Genomic DNA, 23,374 nt, shown 5'->3' on the forward strand with positions numbered 1-23,374 from the left:
ATGAAAGATTAAGTTGATTTGAGTTGATTTTAGCAGTTAATAGTGTGAGGTAGGAATTTTTGTGTTGTACGTTTCCTATTCCGAATGTCTCAAAAAAAATCTCGCGAGAGCGAATGTAGTATATATCTGATAAATTGCAGACTTTTAACTATTGAATCAATATCCTATCAATAACATTTTTATAAAAATAAAACCTTAATTTGAATGTTTTTCTAAATGCGACAATATAATAAAGAATTCCAAATACTATTTGCCGTCAATTTCTAGATTGGTGGCTAGCGACTTTATGTTCCGCTAATGAAGATAGAGTGTGATTATCCTTGATTGATAAATATTTATCAATCATCATATATTTATCAATTTGTGCATTTATAAATCAACGATTATCTATCAAATTTTTATGAAGAAGAGATCTAAAGGATTCCACTATTTAAATAAAATATAAAATTTCGCCGTTTCATATTCTACGCTGAAGATGGAGTACTATATAAATTCATTCATATTATATTATATTCATTCATCTTCACCAATGTTATAGTAGAAGAATCATTAGAATAGAACCTATACTACCAAAAGATATCTATTCTACCTTACGAGGCATTGCTTATTGCTTGAATAAGTACTATCTACCAGTCCCGGTGATAGGGTATAAGGTGCCCGCCTGCAAAAGTAGCATATGCGCCCTTCGTTTTTAGTTAATTATTATTTTGTATAATGCCAACAGACAAAAAATTGCCCCATTTTGGCGCCCCCCAAACAGGGGCGCCCGCCTGCATCGTTTGCAGGCCCGTTATCGCCGGCCCTGCTATCTACATACCTATTTCATCTACAAGAACCAGAGGCCAGAGTTCAGAAAATTCACAAAAATTCCGAAACAAAATCAGAGATCCGGTAGAAGAAGAAAAACCAATTGGAAAAACTATCCCTCCCTATATAAAGGACACGGCAGATAAAATCAGCAGACTTCTTAAGGAAAAAATAGGAAACTAATCACTTGGATCATCATCATCATGCATCATGGGATCAAACCATGGACCCATGGATAAAATCAACGAATAAAGATGCATGTCGTGCTTGCGCCAAATGTGTGCAATTTACATTACTTTAAATGATTTTATAACATGTCTAGAGGTTTTCACCGCAAAACATTGTTTAATAAACAAATTATATTTTGAAGTTAAAACATTTCAATAATACACAATTGTACGAATAGTATAAAAAAGATTTTTATCACATTATTTAAATGATAATATTTGAATGCAGTATAATAAACTGTAAATAAATAAAATAAAATAGTTATAAATTAAATAATAATTAATATTAAATGACCAATTGATCTAACGCAATAATCGTTTAAAAAATCAAAATAGTACATTATTACTGATAAAAAAATATTACGGTAATAATTATGTTAATTATTGTGAAACATAAAATTTAAATGAGAACAATGAGACTTGAAGATACAAAAACCCCCACCCCGTTATCTATGGATACAAATAAATGATGTTGCACAAATTAGTTTGGCGCCAAATTAGGCAGTGGCTGTGTTCCTATTGCGTAGGGGGGAACTTTTTTAAAATAAATTATTGATTCAATATTAGGTTTATCATAATAACATGAAAATAATTTATTTTTGAAAAAATTTTATGTTTGAGTAAATGTAACCGTCAACTGTACAGATCTTCTGGAAATTTCAGGAAATTATAGCAGGACTGAGCAGGACAAAATTAGTAATAATAAGTATTACAATGTTGGCTCTATTGTAGTTTATGACAGCTGATTACGTTGGCGTACTGTACAAAATGGAGAAAAGTGGCAGAAATGAAAAAGGCGTCTGCAAAAACTGAAGCTGTCACATTATAATATAAATAAATAAATATAATGTGAATATAAATGTGAAAGACACTAGATACGTGGACTTTTTTACACCAGAGATATTTTGTGAAAATGTTTGAATTACATTAAGTGTGGAAAGTGTCCTTGCTGTGATTTTAAAGTTTATGACCTCTTTATAGTAAAAGTATGGCTGAAATAAACGAATCGAAAGTGTTCCTTGGCGATCCGGCTTTCATAACCCCAATCACAACGGAGTCCCAAGAATCGCACAACATATTAAGGTGACTACCAAACTTATATTTCTCTTGTTTTTCATGCATCTGCTTTACATTTTATAAATTTTCACAGAAAATTAAGCTATTTTCAAGGACTTTTTGTTCAAAATTTAAACATTTTTTATTACTTGATTTAAAATTAAACTAAACTATCAAAAGTATAATTAACAGATATGAGGAAATATAAGAATTAATTCAGTCATTTTTGGATTTCAACAAAATAAGTTACCTACTTACCTTTCTTTGAGCTGGGACATGATTATCCAGTTATTTCAATGTTAAAGAAATTAATAAATTAACTATAATAATAATATATCATTTAGAGTGAAGTCAAAAAGTTGCCCCTTTGTTGGGGCAAAAAGTGGAGCAAAAAGTTGTCAAAAATTTTCACATTTTAGTGTCTATTATTCTGTAATTTTTTTTTTTCAAAAACAATATGGATTTTTAAAATAATTCAAAATTATTCCCTATATAGGAAGTTCCCCATATGCTATGGAGGTTCCTAGGGACCACTGTGTATTGATAGAACCGCTACTTGGCCTGGGGGGCATTTTTTAATATTTTGTCTAGTGCTTAACATGTTAAAGAAATCAATTAAATCCCTCATGTTTATATAGAAGGGTATTTTGTGGTGCTATACCCTGTTTTTAAACCAGGAGGAGTAAACTCAAAAGAGAGATTCACACCCAATAATGTCACTAGAAAAATCACCAAACACATCTTCTTTTTTGGTTAATCGTGTTGGTCTTCTACATTAATCCATAAACATTATATTATACTAATACATCGCTAAAGAGTTACAAAAACAATAATTTTTATATAAAATCAGTTTAAAAATCTAAAAATTAAAGGAATAATGCAGAAAACAGAAAAATCGCCAATATAACTTAACCTATGAAATGCTAATACAGTAGAACCCCGATTATCTGTGCTCCTCGGGACCGGAAGTGGCACGGATAATTGAAAAGCATGTATAATCCGAACATGTATTTCTTATATATAATACATATGTACGTATACACATACATATGTACCTACCATAAAAAGATAACGGAAAAAATAAATCTTTCAGCGTATTGAGTTTCCGTCAAGTGATTTACGATGACGCTATTTTGATAAAACCTCAAAAATGCAATTTGAGTAATAGAAAATCATAGCACGGATAATCCGTAGCACAGATAATCAGCACCCGGATAATTGGGGTTCTACTGTAGTTTCAAAATTTTATAAATCTCAATAGTGTCAAAATTTCATAACAGTGGAGGAAACTTGCCTGAGGTTGGACCAATTACAAACAAGCATTATGGCGCTGTACATTTGAATTACCCCTCCTAGTTTAAAAACAGGGTATAGTAGTTATTCTTCATGAGCACATAATTTTTAGATTGATTATAAAGGGCACTGCACACTTATGGAAAATATAATGTCACTGTAATGCAATAAAATTTACATGAATAAATTCTTCACGAAATTACAATAATTTCATACCATTGCACCAAATCTCACTTTTGATTAAGGCCATCATCGGTACATAATTCGCAAATATTTTACAGCTCTCCCTACTTTTCTGTCTTTACATGGCAAATTACGTGTAGAAAATTCACACTGGTATGGATATGTAAACATTACTAGAATGTCATTCTACTTGACAATGTGATCATTAACTTTAGAGATGGCTTTTGAATGTTCTTGGATAACTGTTATTTGTATAATTGCAAATTATTAATTCAGTTAATAAATGTGATAATTTTTTCACTAACTATGTATTGAGTGATTGTAATAATTTATATGTACAACAAAAACTAATACTCAATCGAGAAAAGAGGAAAAGTGTTAAAGTGATTTTTTAATAATAATATATTGTACTATGAAACCATTACAATTTTGAACATGTTTAACAAAAAAATACTTGGATCACAGAATATATCCTGATGTATTCTCTGCTTGGATCTTCCATAAATAAAAACAATAAATAACTTTTTATTAAGTTCACCTCTTAAATCAATTATTTATCAAATACACTATCAGTATTATTTAATCAACAACTCAAAATATTCCCGATGCCATGTCAAATATTTAAAACTGTCACTGTCTTGTCATCATATTCTATTTGACTCAGTGTGTTGTATGACAAAGATAGTGAATGTTCGATTTGGAAAATATAATATAAATTATTTTGTTTTTGGCTTTTGGCTTATTTTTTAAATTTTTCAAAACTACTTATTAGTTTTCTTGGGATTCGAAAAAAATGAATCCCCATTTGAATAGCATTGCAGCCAAAAATATGTACCCATCCCCTTAATAACAGCTTACATTCATATAAATAATCTAAAATCAAATGGGTATGCATGTGAGTTAAAGAGAGAAAAGAAATTTTGTGAATAAGCAGTTCACAAATCTTTCTATACAGGTATTAACACCGAGGCTTACTCTTATATGATAATAGTAAAGTAGGTATAATTTGGTTAGTAGAGTATACTCTCTCTATAACGAACACAGGTATTACGAGGAATAACTTGGTATGGTTTGTTCAACAGTAAATGGTTTGAATTCAATTAGTGCGGTCATAAATATTATTAAATTTATCTGACCTGGCCCATTGTTAAGACCCACCCGGAGCGATAAGCCACCAAGGTAGACAGAGTTGGTCTTTTGCAATTAACACTGACTAGACGGTACTCCCATAATAAAGCCTAAAATAAATTTTACCTGAAACCGGGCCTTTTATACTATTATCGGTTAATCCGGGCTGTTTATAGTGGTAACTAATTGAACTTAACCATTTACTGTTTAACATACCATACATTATTTGTCCCATGAAATTCCTATTGAACTATAACCCTCTATAACAAGGAATATTTGGTTACCGTAATTTCGGGTGACTTTGGCCCGCCAGGGTGACTTTGGCTCATTTTGGGAAAAAGATATTTTAGTAACTAGGACATTTGTACAATAAATTATCAAGTAAATTTCATTGTACCGCACCATCAGTACCATATGAACTGTTTGAAAATTTTAATAAATTATGCTAATACCTGTTATGTTACGAAAAAACGAATTTCTAAAATTTGGTCATTCCACATAAGATTTTTTGACTGCAAAAATTGCTTGGCAACCAATAATACTTCCAAGAGCAAGATTAATTGCATAGTGGCATATTGAAAATCTGTGAATTCTTAACCTCTGTGCATCGTTATTTCAGTCTAAACATAGACAGTTAGACAGTCGGATATTATTTTGTAAGGTGCTACAAAATTTAACGGTTTTCGGGTGACTTTGTCCCAGTTTGTTGATTGTTGGATTTTGGTCATTGGTTGCTTCTATATTAAATTAAAGTAAGTAAATACTGATTTTAAATTTGCTTTTGGCCTTGTAACAACTGCAGGGTTTATTAACTTGCAGATAAGCTTTCCATTGGAGTTGAAGACTTCGTAATTGTATCTGACTACTTTGACAGCTTTCCAGGAAAATTCGATGGATTTGTAAGAGGTAGTAATAACTGTTACGGTTGGGTGCAAGTAATGGTACTGGGTGAAAGAAGTTTATGGCAATGGCCCGAAGTCCCCGTAAGAAAATCCTACCACTTGGCTAATGTTGATTTCACTGAGCCATTGGAACTTGGAGATAACCGATATTTCTTTCTAGATTTAAAAGAAAAGCTTGTAAATCGTTTTTTTGTTCATTTTTTGTTAAGAAAAGATGTTTTTTGTTAACCTAGAGTCCTATGTAAAGTTTCATGTTAGTTTTAGTTTATCTTTGTTTGAAATTTAAATAAGTTTTTTTCACCTAACAAAATTTTTGTTTCTGATTCATCTGGTAGGGTCACTTTAGCCCAAACAATAATAATCACAGAGAATAAATATAAAATGTAGCTTGAGACAAAGTCACCCGACACTAGCGGGTGACTTTGCACACCACATTTTTATTTTTTTTATAATACAGGAAGCGCTTCTTTGTGTTTTCGTGTAATTTTTCTAAAATAGTAGTTATATACTCAAATACACATAAATAAAAAACATACTTTTATGTATTCAAAAAACTGAAATCTACATTTAAACTTCGAAAGTGAGTCAAAGTCACCCGAAATTACGGTATATCTAGGGAAGATGAGATTGAAGAACATGTTTCTTTTCCTGTTTTTTTCACGGTGATAGCTATAAATAAATTAATACCCCAGCTGCCTGTATAAAACGCCTAAAATCTGTGTGCTTATCGAGGCCAGTGATGTAATAAACTCCACCACCTGTCAACTTCTTCCTGTTCATCCACCAACTCTTTTTCAAAAGCTCCATTTAAACAATATTTAGCATCTTGTATTGCTTGGGAATGGCTTCACTATAGAAAGTTAATGTCTGAGAAAGCTACGTATTCATATGTGTGCCCAATATTATTGTCTGATATAACGAGATCAGCCTATAACTAGGTAATTAGTCTGCCATTTCAGTTCTCCTTATAGAGGGAGTCTACTGTTCTGTACCAAAGTATATACCTAGTATCTCTAATTGGCTTAGCTCAGGCTGGGTTATGTTTTTTTCAATAGCAACTAAACTAATAGTATTTATGAATGACAGTTTTATGGACTTCAAAAATGTGATTTCCATAAAAATGATTGTAATTTCGAGACAAATCTATTCATGTTATTTTTTTTAAATTTGAGTGACATTATATTTTCCGTAAGATGTGTCCAGTGCTCTTTAAGTGGATGTATACATACCAGGTGGATTAGAAATTAATAAAAAGCATATTCTAGTATAAGGTGTTGTTTCAGTAATTTAAATTATTAAAACTGACAGAGTAGTTCAAAGAAATACTGTAAAAAAAGTACCCTGTTGGGGACTTTGATCCAGCTAGATATCTGACAGATTTTTTGAGTTTTATAGACCTTAACAACTCAAACCTAGTATGTTTCCTGCAGTAGATTTGGTTGACTTTTTAAATTATTAACAATTTAAGTTTAAAAGTACACCATTCTAAGAACTTGGGTCTACCAATAAAAAGTAAAGCATTTTGAAGAAATTTGGAAGTAAATGTGAATAACTATTGTAAAAATGAACCTAACTTACAACCTTGATACTTATTCTGCAGAAAGTTGAATCTTATTAATGTTAAAATTGTGTTTAAAATCACAGAGTGATTAATCAATTAGTTTAGAAGTTAGTTATTCAGTATGTTTATCCCAAACAACTTTTTTTACATTATCATTAACGTAAGTCAGAAAAAAAATAAACTAGAATGATTCTTCGGGTAGCTTAACACTTTCATTGCCTATCGAAGAGGATGGTAACCATATCACACGCTGGCATATGATCGGTAGTGAATGGACTAAAAGCATAGGCGCAAAATGCTGCCTGTCAAAATTTTCAATGTGTTTTAAATGTATGAATTTTTTTGAAATCCTGAGAAAACTAATAAATGTTTTAAAAAATTTAAACGCAGAATGAAAGATTGTATTATTACTAGGCTTACCATACGTCCCGGTTTGACTGGGACAGTCCCGGTTTGAGATCCCTGTCCGGGTGTCCCGGCTGGTTTGCATTAACGTCCTGGTCAAACTTGAACAACACCGACACCCCGGCCATTTATCAAGCACCATCTAAAGTGCTCGAAACACAAGGCTAGTACAAGGGCCATTTCAAGCTCATCTACCATAACATCGTTTTTCAAAAATGGCTAACACATAGAAAATGTACTTTCCATTGCTGCTAAAGAAGCTACTTTTGCATTCCATACAGCAATGTACGATATACATTTTAAATCATTTGACTGCTCCTCAAAATTAATATCAAAGCTGTTTAAGCCCAAATTCGGGTCTGCGGTACCAAGTGCGAAGCGATCATCACGGGACTGATTGCACCGATGCGTGATAGCAAGAGATGAACTACATAACGAGCAAAAAGAATGCAATTTTTTGAGCATTTCAACAGATACAGCACACAAACATGATGTTAAATTGGCACTGATCGTTGTTAGGTACTTTGCACCTGAGAGAGGTATATCTGAAAGATATGTTGCCTCATAAACTTCTGAAATCTTAGCAAAAAACACGAAATAGAAAACAAGGTGGCTGCTTGCTGTGGTGATAACTGTAATAGGAATTATGGAGAGGTAAACAGAAGAGGGAGACAGCTTACATCGAGTACAAAAAATTAGTGAAACATGGAAATACAAGATTTCTATCTTTATTACCAGTTGTGGAAAGGATCCTGCAGCTATAGCATGATTATCTTATTTTCTTGCTTAAGTGAACTGCCCTCTCGTATTGCGACAGTTCTTCACAATAGAAATTGGAGCACTTTACTTTTTGTTTGTGCTCGGACAGTTATGTATTCAACAAAACCATTTAGTCTATGAAGAAGACTAACTCGACTGTGACATGTAGGTATGGAGTTGACAAAGTTAAAAACTAATCTTCAAAACAGGATGAAAAACAAATTTCTTCCACAAGCAGCTAAACAACGAAATAAATTGGAAGATTCCATACATGTCGAAAACTTCATGAGTAACGTTCACACTTTTTATGAGTGCTGCAATTCGTATTTAGAATTGTTGGGAAAAGAGCTTCAACGAAGCCGAAGATTTTGAGTGGATCTGCTTGAAAAATGAGCATGAAAATGGAATGAAATCGAAAAAGCAATAGAAAGTACATATAAATAAAATGCAAAAACCTCAATTGAAACCCCAAATAATGATTGATGAGGTGTTATTAACAAAAGGCTTCTTTCCTAGAGCTATTCACCCATTACAAGTGCTTCAGCATCAGTAGAAAGAATTTTTTCACAGATGAAAAAAAGGTGGTGACGATCGGGAGAGGATGGAAGAATGCGGTGTGGAAGCATTGCTTACGTGGAAATTCAACTTGAACATATGCAGTGAATTTTACGACAAGCACGAAAAAAATATTCTGAAGAATGTGCATTCTAGGGAAAAATATTAAACAAGTGTAAGCGAATAATGAAACTGGATAAATTTTTAGTGTTGTTCGTATTAATTGTACTTTATCTCCTTTTACATTGCATTTCTAATGTGAAAAATACAAATTAAGCAAAAAGCAAAACGAAAATAAGCCTCTTTCTCTTCTGCGTCCCGGTTTGGCTCTTCGAAATTATGGTAAGCCTAATTATTACTGAGGGCCGAAAGTCCCTTAGAATAACCAAAAAGTTTCTTTTGAATGAGATATTTGAAATTAAAAGATTCAAAGATTCAAAAATTTATTGACTACAGTCCCTGGCCATATTAATATTATGGTGGCTCCTACCTTCTGAGCCACCTTAGATAATTAAGGGTTGGTTACCCCCAACCATAAGGGTTGATGAAATAACTCGTATCACCGTAGATGCATTTATTTTGTAAGTTAGAGTACTAACGGTAAAGAGCTGGTGGTACGTTAGTTCTCAGTAGCTGTGATGTTTTCCCTTTTGGATCTCAAATATTAATGACTTACTGTTCGCGATGGAATTAGAACTAATAATCGGTATTCTCCTGTTATTGTTTTGGTATATAATGAAAGTAAGATTGTTTTGATTAAAAGCGCTGAGTCGACTAGGTTATAAAAATAATGAATACTATTGTTATTTCAAACCGACCTTGGTCAAACCTAAACTGTTACACCGATATGTGCTAATGTAGGTCGATCGTATTTACTATCAACAAACGTAGTTTGTTTTGCTAAAGACATTTTTAATTATTAAAAGGATTTGTTTTAATAAGAAGATTACTAAGAGTTGCCGTGTATCCCAACACATCTTCCTTTCCTTCCGAAAATTTTCTGACTACGGAAAAGGAAGAAAATTTTTCTATTAGTACCACCACCTGCTTACTGTGTTTTAATAAATACAATATATACATTTTTTATTTCCTATAAATAATAATCAAATACAAAAAAAAATAAAAATGTTCGTTATCGACATTGTTCCCGTTTCACTTGTCACTCACTGTGTTCTCGGATTGTAAGCATATAATCTATTCTTATGTATTTCCCTGATTTTATTGTTTTCCAATCTGATCTTACAATTAACATTATTTACCTCTGTTATTGTGAAGGGGCCTACATAAAGACTATCAAACTTACCATTCTCTTCCCTTTTTACCAGGACTAGGTCTCCTATTTTAAAGTGTTGTGGTGTTGCTTTGCGCTTGTTATTTTCTTGTCGCTCTTTTTTGTGTTTTAGTAAGAAGGTTCTAGCTCTCTCGTGTGCGCTTTGTAGTTTGTAGAGTAACTCATTGTAGTAAGCATCTATATTGTAACATGGTTGAATTTCCTGTGTAAGGTCTTCTGGTAGGTTAACCTTCCTGCCATATAACAGTTCAAACGGTGTGTAACCGTGATACGCGTTAGGGGTTGTATTGTAGCAGTATGTGAACATCCTGCAACACACATCCCAATTTTCTCTGTCTTCGTCTATGAATGCTCTTACGTACTCGTTTAATGTTCTGTGTAGTTTTTCGCAACTTCCAATGGACTGTGGATGGTATGCCGTTGAGAAGTTGTGCTCTATTTTTAGTAGCTTTGTTAGTTCCTGCATTACTTCATTTTTATATTCTGTGCCTTGGTCTGTTCTTATTTGCTTCATGAGTCCGTATGTTGGTATGAAATGATCAAAAATTCCTCGGGCTATTGTCTCTGCTTCTTTATTGCACACGGGTATACTGACCGCGTATTTCGTAAGCTCACATAACATTGTTATACAGTATCTATTACCTTCGTTACTTTTAGTGAATGGACCTATCGTATCTATGTATACTATGTCCCATGGTTTGGAAGAAGTGTCCGATATCACGAATTCCTCGACATGTGTTCTTTTCGGTTTGTTAATTTGACATTTATGACATTGTTTAACGTATTTTCTTACGTCTTTTTCCAAATTTTTCCATCTAAATCTTGCTTTTAGCTTCTTTATGAGTCTGTTATTTCCTACGTGTCCTCCAAACATCGGATGATTATGATATTCTTCTATTAACCTGTGTTTTTCTTTGTCATCTTCTATTATTTCCTGTGGCTATTGAATCCTGTGGCTATGCTCTTGCTGCACTTTATTTTGTTTTTGACCCTAATACTCAGTCTTGGTGAGATTAGTTCTGCTCCAAAAGACAAAATTGGTAGTCTATGCGCCTCTAAATTATTTAGTACCTTTCTTACTGTTTGTCTGTGGGCTTCTGGCTGTAGTGCGAGTCCTACCTTTTGAGCCACCTTAGATAATTAAGGGTTGGTTACCCCCTACCATAAGGGTTGATGAAATAACTTGTATCACCGTAGATGCATTTATTTTGTAAGTTAGAGTACTAACGGTAAAGAGCTGGTGGTACGTTAGTTCTCAGTAGCTGTGATGTTTTCCCTTTTGGATCTCAAATATTAATGACTTACTGTTCGCGATGGAATTAGAACTAATAATCGGTATTCTCCTGTTATTGTTTTGGTATATAATGAAAGTAAGATTGTTTTGATTAAAAGCGCTGAGTCGACTAGGTTATAAAAATAATGAATACTATTGTTATTTCAAACCCACCTTGGTCAAACCTAAACTGTTACACCGATATGTGCTAATGTAGGTCGATCGTATTTACTATCAACAAACGTAGTTTGTTTTGCTAAAGACATTTTTAATTATTAAAAGGATTTGTTTTAATAAGAAGATTACTAAGAGATGCCGTGTATCCCAACACAATATGACCACCTATGAATTTTTACAAAAATCAACTATTCCACTAGGTACGTTTTGTTTAAAATATGATTTTTAAATTAAATTTTGTTATGCAATGTTAATGTTATGCATTAACTATCATATATTTAATAATAAACAGCAATTAAATATTTGAAAATATTACATATTTATTTTTTTTATTATTTTGTTGAACTTCTGACCTTAATCAGATGGAAAATATTTAGGAGCTTTTAAAACGAGAAATTTATATGAAAAGGTCACTAACGAAATTGTTTTGATTAAAGAACTAATACAGTTGTACCTCGACATACGAGGGTAATTCGTTCCGTAACCTTGCTCGTATGTCAAATTGCTCGTATGTCAAAGCAATTTTCCCCATTGAAATTAACTGAAATGTCATTAATCCGTTCCAGTCTCAAAAAAACCACCTTAGTTGTTTTTGAAGTGTTTTTAAATAAGAAAAATGTTTTTACAAGAAGAAACATTTATTTATAAGTACCTAGCAAAAAATACATACATATTCTGTAAAAACATAAGAAAAAGTGAGTTGCTTACGGAAGCGCTTAATTTTCGTCAGTAGTCTTAGCTTTTTTCGTCACACTTTGCTCATTTTCATTTGCAGCTCGTTTAAAAAACTGTCCAAAGAGGTTTGTTTCTTCCTCCCTTTCATAAATCGCTCGTGCCTTCTCACATATGATGCTTGTGTTAAGGTTCCTCCCTGAAGCTGCTTCTCTTCGCTGCATACCATCAGTAGTTTCTCCATCTTTTCATGGAGAGAAGTCCGGAGCTTGTAAATTATTGTAACGCCCTTAGCTGGCATTATACCCTTTATCACCTCTTTCAAGTTAGAAGTAGGTAGTCAAAAAGAGGCATGAATTTTAATAAAAAGCGTTTCCTCGTACTCAAATTTTGCTCTCATCTCAAAGCAAAACATCGCTCGCACGGCGGCTCATATCTCAAAACACTCGTATATTAGGGCGCTCGTATATCGAGGTACCACTGTATATCGTTGAAACCACAATAACAAATTGAAGCAAAAAAAATTTAACTGCATTCAAAGTATGCCAAGACGGGTACTAGCGGTAATCAAAGTTAGAGGGGGCTCAGCAAAATATTAAAAAAAATACAAATATGTGATATTTTCAAATGATTTATTGCTGTTTATTATTAAATGTATTATATTTAATAATAAACACCAATAAAACATTTAAAAATATTACATATTTTTATGTTTCCAATATTTTGTTGAGCCACCTTTAACTTTGATTAGCGCTTGTATCCGTCTTGCCATACTTTGAATGCAGTTAAATTTTTTTATTGCTTCAATTTGTCATTGTGGTTCCAATGATATATTAGTCCTTTAATCAAAACAATTTCGTTAATGACCTTTTCATCGGAAATTTCTCGTTTTAAAAGCTCCCAAATATTTTCCATCAGATTAAGGTCTGAAGTTCAACAAATTATTAAAAAGTATATAAACAATAAACATGTAATATTTTCAAATGTTTTATTGGTGTTTATTATTAAATATAATAGAGTTAATGTATAACATTAACATTACATAACAAAATTAAATTTAAAAATCATATTTTAAACAAAACGTACCTAGTGGAATAGTTGATTTTTATAAAAATTCATAGGTGGTCATAATAATATGGCCAGGGACTGTACGTTTACAAAAAAAAATTTTTGAATTGTAGCAAGTCAATTTGATATATATAAAATACATGAGATAATGTGTACATATATACAATATAACATATAGAAATATAAATACATTCACGCACATTTACAAAATATGACATCGGAAAACATAGTGAGTAATATTCATGTCCATGATACTGCTTTAAAATGATCGAAATATTCACTAACAGAGTAAAAAGCAAATCTCAGTAGATATTTTTTCAGAATAACTTTAAATTTATTGATTGTAAGGTTTTTAAAATCTATAGGTAGGACATTATACACTGTGTCCGTAAAGTATGGAACAAATTCTTTTTTAGCTAAACAGAGCATTTTAAGAAATAATCCTGAAACACGTCGATTTTTGATTTTAATTTACGGTGTTTTAAAATAATATTCTGATATACAGGGTGAATTACTTTCGAGTAATGACGTCACCGTCATTTTTTTTAAATGGAACACCCCCATTTTGTCTCAATTTTCGGATTACTCTAGCTGAGATGATTCCAAAAATGTATCACATATTGATTCAAATTGGTACAGGGTGGACAAAAATACAATAGTTTTGTGTATGCTCATATTATTAAAGTTTAATTAATTTTTGATATTAAATTAAAATATTCAACTAAACAATATCAAAAATTAATTAAAATTAAAATATAATTAAAATATCAAAAATAAAATAAGTATTTTTGAAAATATTGTTAATTTAACTAACGCGTTACTGTATGAACACACACAAATCTATTGTATTTTTGTCCACCCTGTACCAATTTGAATCAACATGTGATACATTTTTGGAATCAGCTCAGCTAGAGTAATCCGAAAATTGAGACAAAATGGGGGTGTTCCATTTAAAAAAAATGACGGTGACGTCATTACTCGAAAGTAATTCACCCTGTATATTAGAATATTGTTTTAAAATACGGTAAATTAAAATCAAAAATCGACGTGTTTCAGGATTATTTCTTAAAATGCTCTGTTTAGCTAAAAAAGAATTTGTTCCATACTTTACGGACACAGTGTATATGTTAAAATCAATTGAGTTTTTTTGTGAGTTACTCAAACGATATTTGACTGTTCTGATATTATTTGCACCTCTTGTGCTGTAATTATGCAAGTCAGACTGTTTAACTAAAGTATCTGCAGTTTTGTGTGTTTCCACGAGAACATTGTATAGCCATAGTGTTGGCAAGGGCATTATTTTATATTTAATAAATAATGGTTTGCAAGATTCCAAGTAACCAACTTTTGCAATTATTCTAATTGCTTTTTTTTGCAATTTAAATATTGTTAGTGCATTGGAAGAGTTTCCCCACAAAATAACGCCATAGCTTAACCGCTTAACGCACACATTTATTTGCAAAAATACGTCAAAAAATTACCTATTTATTTTATTACAGTAAAATAAACTACGAACAAGACTATTGTCACTAGATATAATCTAAAGCAAAAAATCGCATATTTTTTTAGAAAAATATAAAATATCAAATACCCTCATGCGCTCACCCGAGTTAACTCGGTCGTAACTTTTTACATACAAAATACTACAAGTAAGAAGAAAATCGCAATTATTCAAGTATAATAATGTTAAATATTCCTAACAGTGTGATACACTCTAAAACAAGGGGTTACACACAGAGGTACGTCACAGTCAGGGCAGATCGTGACGTCAGCAAAATAGAATTCTACTCATCGTGATCCTACCCCAGTCGGCAGTCGATCGTAGAAAGTTTAGAATTAGAAATGAAAAAACAAGTGGGCACGGGCGCCCATATAAAAATTTTTAGGGGTGGGGCCAGACGTGAATATGTTGCAGATTACATTTCGTATACTTTGGATAACCATATATAGTTTAAAGCACCCGAAAAGCTAGGGGAACCATGCCCCCCCTTCCCATAGGTATGGCCGCCCATTCAAGTGGGGATACCGTTATTTAGCGCTGGAGGAGTTAAAACACGAAGGCGCCTTTATATATCGTACAAATATTTTAAACACGAGTTAACTCGGTTAAGCGAAAATAGAAACGTAGTTTAAAACCGAGTTAACTCGGGTAAGCACGTTAAGTGGTTAAAAACGAATGGAAGAGAGAAAAATAAATTGTTCTTAAGGTATCAACACTTGTAACAAGTTTTAGTTGTCTAAGTAAAAATAAAGTACTGGAAAGTTTGCCTTTGAGATGGTCAATATGGTTATACCAAGTCAGTGTGTTGTCAATTGTCATGCCCAGCAATTTTACAGTATTTTTTTCCACATGAGCATCAAATGGATTAGTTGAAATGAATTGAATAAATTTTGAGTTTTGGTGTCATTTAGTCTAAGTTTATTTGCTGCGAACCATGATTGAGCATTTGAATTTATGTTCCTAGAATTGGTTTCTAAAAGAGAATGATTTCTGTCAGAAAAAATAAAAGTAGTGTCATCTGCAAATAGTACGGTTTTACATGGAGCCATAAAATTGGGCAAGTCATTAACATATATAATAAATAATAGGGGGCCCAAAACAGAACCTTGTGGAACTCCATGCTTAACATGCTTAAATTCAGAGAGACAATTTCCGTATCTGACTGCTTGGTATCTATCACTTAGATAAGATTTAATTAGTTCTAAAGGAGTACCTCTGATGCCGTAAAAGTGCAGTTTTTTTAGTAAAATTTCATGAGAAACACAGTCGAAGGCCTTTGAAAGATCACACAACGTTACAGCAGTTTGGTTATGCTTCTCCAGGCCATCCACTATGCCACTCATCACATGTAAGAGTGCATGAGTTGTGGAACGATCCTTTCTAAACCCATATTGTGAACTGGTAAGAAAGTTATTGGTTTCAAAGTACGATATTATGAGTTGCTTCAGAATTTTTTCTATTATTTTACTGAATATGGAAACGATAGAAATTGGTCTATAATTGTCTACAAGATCACGATCGCCCTTCTTAAATACAGGAACAATTTTGGAGTATTTAAATCCAGTTGGAAATATCCCGATTGAAAATGTTATTAATGAGGTGTGTTAAAGGATCAGTAATTATTTCACAAGTATTTTTTTATAAAAGAAGCGTTTAGCTCATTTGTATCCAAACAATTTGAATTTTTTATTGAATTTATAACCTCCGATACTTCTTGTTGAGTAGTTGGAGATAGAAAGAATGAACTCGATGGAGCTGGGAAGTTTGATAGTTCAAGATTATATCGTCTGATGTATTAGGAAGGGTTTTTATAATGTTCTCAGCAATTTCAACAAAAAGTTATTGAAAGTGTCACAAAATAAATTGGTTGTTATTAAAAGTCACACAAATTTTTTTATTTTTTTCACCCCTGTAACTTATTAAGATAAACACTGTAGAAGTTTTCAGGGACTTTCAACCCTCAGTAATAACGTAATCTTTAATTCTGCGTTTAAATTTTTCAAAAACACTTTATTAGTTTTCTAAGGATTCGAAAAAAATGAATACATTTAAAATACATAGAAAATTTTGACAGGCGACATTTTGCACCTATACCCTTAACACATTGCATGCAGGTGTCTGATTCTAAGACTTACACTCATGACTGTTAAAACTGTTATTCTATCAAAACAATTAAAAAATAGAAGAAAGAACCATTTCCAACATTGCAAAAATTTTGCTTATAAACATTTAGAATAAATTTTTCGCTATTGTTAGGAAACCAGAACGATTGCCAGCTTGACTATCTGACTGACACATTAATCTTAACTTCCTATATACCTATACATTTTTTCAGCTATTTAATTGTATAATAGATATTTATATTTTAATTATAAGGTTATTTACCTTTGATAAAAACTAGATCAATTGCTAAATTCTTTGGCAATAATTTCATAACATGAAAATTATGTTATGTAAGCACCAAGGTTCAAAGGTGCAAGTTCATAAATTTGTCTTTTTGATGAATTTTTGTTTTATTTGTGAGCTTATAAATTGGGGTTGAACTCTTTTTTTGTAGGTAGTCTAATCAGTCAAGTATGTAATCATACCTATGTATAGTCAGTTTGGAGTTAAGTTGAGGGTACTTATTTTGAGCTATCAATAAATCGTTTACTCCAAGACTTCAAATTATTTCACATCGTCAGTTGAGAAGTTTGGACATAGATGATAGATTCAATGAGATGGCTTTTGTCCTATTCTTGCCTTTTTAGAGCTACTATGGTCCTCTAACCCTAGATGCAGCTAGTGGCCACCAGTGGCTAGTGGCTAGTAGTTACCATTATTTTCATGCCGAAAAACGGTTTCATGGCGATTTCTATAACTCTCATGCACTGAGGCTGAAATCATTTGCGTCGATTGGATTCACGGGAAAACTTTTAGAGAACTATATTGGACAGCAAATATTTTGGATTTTTTGTGGGGATATTTTGTCCAAAATAATTTTGTGGGGATTATTTGTCCGGAATTTTTATGGGGATTTTTTATCCGGGATTATTTGTTCTAGCTTCTTATTGAAACCATCCCTTTTAGGTAAAAACGATCATAATAAAAATTGTAAAATTACAATACAATATTATAGTATAATATCGTATTGTAATATATTGTATTGTATAATATAATATTACAGTACAATTTTATAGTAAAGACAAGGCAATTGTTTGTGACCTTAAAAAAGTCATTGATCTACTTACTAGTGTCACAAATACATTGACATTGATGATGGTTGCATGTCTATTGCAGTCAACTCACAAAACTTTACATTCAAGGCCAATAGATTGGTCTTTATGTATTTTATACCACATCTTGGAGTAAAATAACAAGAATAAAAAACGACTGAACGTCGTAAAAATGAGTGGTGCACACAATATTCCAGCTTCAAAAAAGCTGATGTGAATATTACGTGGCGCGAAAATTTATTTTCATTTTGATGGAAAATATAATTCTATTTTTCCATAATATTTGCTAAATTTGAAGTTAAATGCGCCACAAAAGAGTAACTTTGATATACAGTTTGCATTTTGAAGCTCTTTTGTGGCGAGTTTTACTTCAAACTTAGCAAATACATATCATGCAAAAATCTTTCAAAATGGACTGAATCTTCAAACTGGAATTATATCTTCCATTAAAATAAAAATACATTTTTGCGCCACGTAATATACATATCAGCTCTTTTGTAGCTGGAATATTGTATGCACCGCTCATTTTTACCGCTTATAGCCGTTTTTTAATCTTGTATCAGTTGTTCAAAGTTTTTTATAAATTAAATGGATGACGTTGAATGTAATGTTTTTCAATTACACGTTAACCGTTATAAATGGTCGCCTTTGTCGCGGTCTCCCAAATGATCTAGTGGTTACAACACTAAACTTATGATAGGACAATTCAAGTTCATATCCCAGCCATCTTAATACTTTTTTTTGTCAATATAATTTTTTGTGTCCATCGAATGTACACTAGATTTTTTTTCTATTCGAAATAGATTGAAAAAAAATATATTGGGATGGCCTCCAAATGGGCTCGAATTGTCCTATCAAAAGCGTCGTAACCACTACAACAACATAAACCATTTCGGCGATAATGGATAAATTAATTATACTTTTGGAGCTCGATAACTACTAAACGGCGTAACCGGTTTTGATCACTAAACATGAGTTTGAAATGTATTGACAAGTAGTATCTGATGCATCTAAGGTCAAGTATGATATGATCTTTCTTTTTTTTAGTCAGAGAAAAGAACTTATTAGTTTAGTTACCATTTTTTATTTCTCAGCCATTCTTAATTATGTTTTGAACTTATTTTAAACTCAAGATATGTATTGATTGACTGAAGTTGCAAAATAATTGTTTATTTAAAACAAAAGTAGCATTTATTGCTGCTAAGACGTAAAAATAATAGTCAATAAAGCAAATTATAAATTCAGTAACATTAAATATTGATTAATGTTTAATTATGTTTTAATAACGCATTATGTTTAACGTATTATTAAATTAATTACCCGTTAAATGATCCAGACGTTCTTGTACTTTTTCCAGATGTACTAAAAGTCTATCTGAATATTATAGTCCACTAAAATATTCCCAACTGCTCAAAATTGGCAGGGAAGGCGAACACCTTTTGCATATAATATGCAAAGTTTCGACCCTCAGGAATTCGACTCACGAAAGGTTTTGCGAGAAAATGCCGAGAAATCCGAAAAAATCAGAAAATAGAGATTTTCCTCAATTTTTTCGAAAACTACAATAGCTAGTGGAGTAGCTATTTGTATAACAAGGGAGGAAAGTGCTACTTTTCCTCCCGAGAATGAAGTTTACTGCCCAACGCGTAGCGGAGGGTAGTAATCATGCAAGGGAGGAAAAGGCACTTAAATCCCATGTTATACATATGGTTTTTCCACCTTCCTCAAATAACAAGTAATTTTTTCATTTTTACTTAATTTATTTATGTAACTAACCAACAAAAGGACATCGCACACATCTTATGGAAAATAGAATGTCACTCAAATTCAATAAAATTTATATGAATAGATTCGTTTCGAATTAACGGTCAATTCTTATCATTGCGCCAACTCTTAATTTTCAATAATAAGAGCAGAAATTGATATAAATCAATCTGAAATCAAATGGGTAGGTACATAAGTTAGAGAGAGAAAAAATATTTTAAAATACCCAGATTATCGGTAACTTCATAAATCTTCTCGGGCTATTAAGCATCTTATTATAATAGTTTTACTAATCCGCTTAAGCCCAGCGGGGTTTAAGCTGTTTTGAATAACACCCAGAGCAATAGTGATTATAACTGACACGTTTTTATGAACTCCAAAAATGTGATTTCGATAAACTTTAATTGCAATTTGCGCCGTAATTAATCATAATTAAGAGTTGGCGCAATGATAAGAATTGACCGTTAATTTAAAACGAATCTATTCGTATAAATTTTATTGAATTTGAGTGACATTATATTTTCCATAAGATGTGTGCGATGTCTTTTATTAGAACTAAAACTAACAAGTAGGTACAATATAACTGTCAACTGTCAAATATAAGTCAGATAATTAATCTAAACATTGTTAAATCAAAATAACAATTTACTGTTTTTTACCATTCTGCAAAATACAGGGTGTTTTATAAATAAACGTTAAAATGTATAGATACTTGCTTAATAGAAAATAGATATTGTACAGGGCGTCAATAAGTTATATTTCATGAATGAAATACCATGACGTCACTTTTACTTTTCCTCCCTAGGAAGGAAAATATTTTTCCTCCCTAGGCTAGGGAGGAAAAGTACAACTTTGCTCCGTACAGTCAGGTCCGGAAAAGTATACTTTCGGTAGAGATAGGTGGAAAAAATAATTAAACCATGGTGTTTATTGGACGATTTTACATGTAAACAAATGTTTAAATATTAAAAAAATAGGTAATTATAATAATAATTGTACAGGGTGTCCCGAAAAGATTGGTCATAAATTATACCACAGCTTCTGGGGTCAAAAATAGATTGATTGAACCCCACTTACCTATATACAATGCACACAAAAAAAGTTACAGCCCTTTGAAGTTACAAAATGAAAATCGACTTTTTTTTCATATATCGAAAACTCTTAGAGATTTTTGATTGAAAATGGACATGTGGCATTCTAATGGCAGCAACATCTTAAAAAAAAATTAAAGTCAAATTTGTGCACCGCATAAAAATTTTATGGGGGTTTTGTTCCCTTCAACCCCCCCCCCCCGCGCAAACTTCTGTGTACGTTCCAATTCAATTATTATTGTGGCACCATTAGTTAAACACAATGTTTTTAAAACTTTTTTGCCTACTACTTTTTCGATAAGCCAGTGGTTATCGAGATATTTTCAATATTATTTGTCGAATCCACCACATATTTGTATATGGTAAAGTACGATTATAGACCTGTTAATAATCTGAAAATTTATTTATAATTTACATTTTTACTACAATAATAGTTTAATTGTAATGTACACAAACATTTGGGGGGTTTAAAGGAACAAAATCCCCATAAAATTTTTATGTAAATATATTCAAAAAGAAACCGCATCTCGATAAAAACTGACTTATCGAAAAAATACTAAGAGGCAAAAAAGTTTTAAAAACGTTTTGTTTAACTAATGGTACCACAATAATGAATTAATTGGAACGTATACAAAAGTTTGGGAGGGTTTAAGGGAAAATGTCTATTTTCCGATTTTTTCGGATTTCTCCGCATTTTCTCAGAAAACTAATTTCAGATTCGGATTCCTGAGGGTCGAAACCATGTGTGCACAAGGTTTTCGTCTTCTCTGTCAGTTTTGAGCAGTTGAGAATATTTCAGTGGACTGAGTGGACTATTAGCTTTCTGTAGTAGTCCAGTCGGATTACTCCAAGAAGTGTCTAATCATGCATGGCGAGTTAACCCAAATTTTATTATTCCTACCTTTAAGAGGGGCTCAACAGTAGTGTAAGTTTAAAATTGCTACTGAATTCCGCCGCGGTGTCAGCCGCCATGTTGAATTAAAAAGAGAACAGTTTTTGCTCAATATCTACGCCATTTTCAACTTTTCGACAAAAATGATAAAGACAGAACTACATAATTGCAAATGCGATTTCCTGCAATTTCATTTTTACAATTTTTTTTGTGCGGTCGATATTTTCCGAGTTAAGATAGAAAATATTAGAAGGGGGAGAAGAAACGTCAATTTCTTTGCAAATTAAATAATAAACGTGAAGATCCATCAAGATCCGGCAGATATATAATTTACAACTGCAGATTGAACTTTATATTTCATTTTTTGAGAGCGCTGATTTTAAGTTCCCCCCTCTCCAAGCTGACCGAATTGTAGCTCCACATTTTGAAGCTTTTTAACTCCGTTCAAAGGCAATTTTTTAAAACTTTTTATGTGAAAGCTTCAGCCCTTGATCTTTCGAATGCCGCTAATTAGGTTCCTTAATTTATAAACAAACCAGCTATACATTTATAAAAAAGGGACTAATAGGGCTGGATCCCACGTACCAAAAAAAGGTTTTTAATAGCAAGCTGATAATTTGTTAATAGCGTAACGGTGTCTAGTCGGACAAACTTTGATGTACGGGAACACTGGAATAGGGGAACTTTTAATTGTGGAACAGGTTACAGGTTTCGAACGTCAGACTACGAAAATGTCCCATGTATTTTGTCGGACAGAACTTTCAATTGATTTGTTACCCTTTCATTAAGCTCTCATGCAAAAATCAAACTGCTATTTACCACCAACATAATTCCTGTCATTTGACATGTTCTACGTGTCGGACTTATTAAAATGCCCAACATATTTGTCGGACAAACATTTTTTCATATACAGGGTGAGTTTTTAGTGCGGGATCGGCCGATAATTCCATTATGTTATAGAATATCGAAAAAAGTTATTTAGAAAAAATGTAGGCAATGATATTCTCCACGCTTGGAAAATATGTTCATTTCTACAGGGTGATCAATAACAGCGTGGCATATCAAACATAATTTTTTAAATGGGACACCCTATATATTTTTTCATATTTATATTCCCCTCATAATTCTTGTTCATATAATATAGGGTTTTGCATTACTATACAGAGTATTTAACAAGTTATGACCATTTATATTTCGAAATCCCTATGAGATTAACACCCTGTATACTGTATATAAAGAACTAATTCATAGACCATAATTTGTTTTATGTAGTAAGATAAACAATATACTGTAGTTTTTAAATTAAGTCCAATTGAAATCATTGACGAATGTTTGTATACAGGGTGAACCCAATTACGATTTTCTCTATTTTTTTTAAATGGATCACCATATATTTTATTTTTCAAAAATATCGTATTTATTATACTCTTTCATTTTTATATAGCGTTCCCTATACCTAAACTTATTACTTTCGGAGATATTTTTAGTTTTCTTCAACTTTCGGGAATACATTCAATTTTTCTAGTAGAAATAAGTTGTTATTGAATGATAATT

The 23,374-nt window shown here is 32.0% G+C and overlaps 1 protein-coding gene across 4 annotated transcripts in view; it reads left to right on the top strand.

Moving 5' to 3' along the window:
- Positions 1-1,528: 1,528 nt before the first annotated feature.
- LOC114326572 (E3 ubiquitin-protein ligase TRIM33) overlaps positions 1,529-23,374 on the top strand; it is a 184,986-nt gene continuing 163,140 nt past the window's right edge. For all 4 annotated transcript variants that reach the window (XM_028274968.2, XM_028274969.2, XM_028274970.2 and 1 more), the window contains exon 1: positions 1,529-2,117. In XM_028274968.2, coding sequence (XP_028130769.2) covers positions 2,023-2,117 — 95 coding nt within the window. In that variant the 5' untranslated portion in view covers positions 1,529-2,022. The remainder of the gene's footprint in view (positions 2,118-23,374) is intronic.

Source organism: Diabrotica virgifera, chromosome 3 (assembly GCF_917563875.1).
Source record: "Diabrotica virgifera virgifera chromosome 3, PGI_DIABVI_V3a".
Taxonomy (NCBI): Eukaryota; Metazoa; Arthropoda; class Insecta; order Coleoptera; family Chrysomelidae; genus Diabrotica; species Diabrotica virgifera.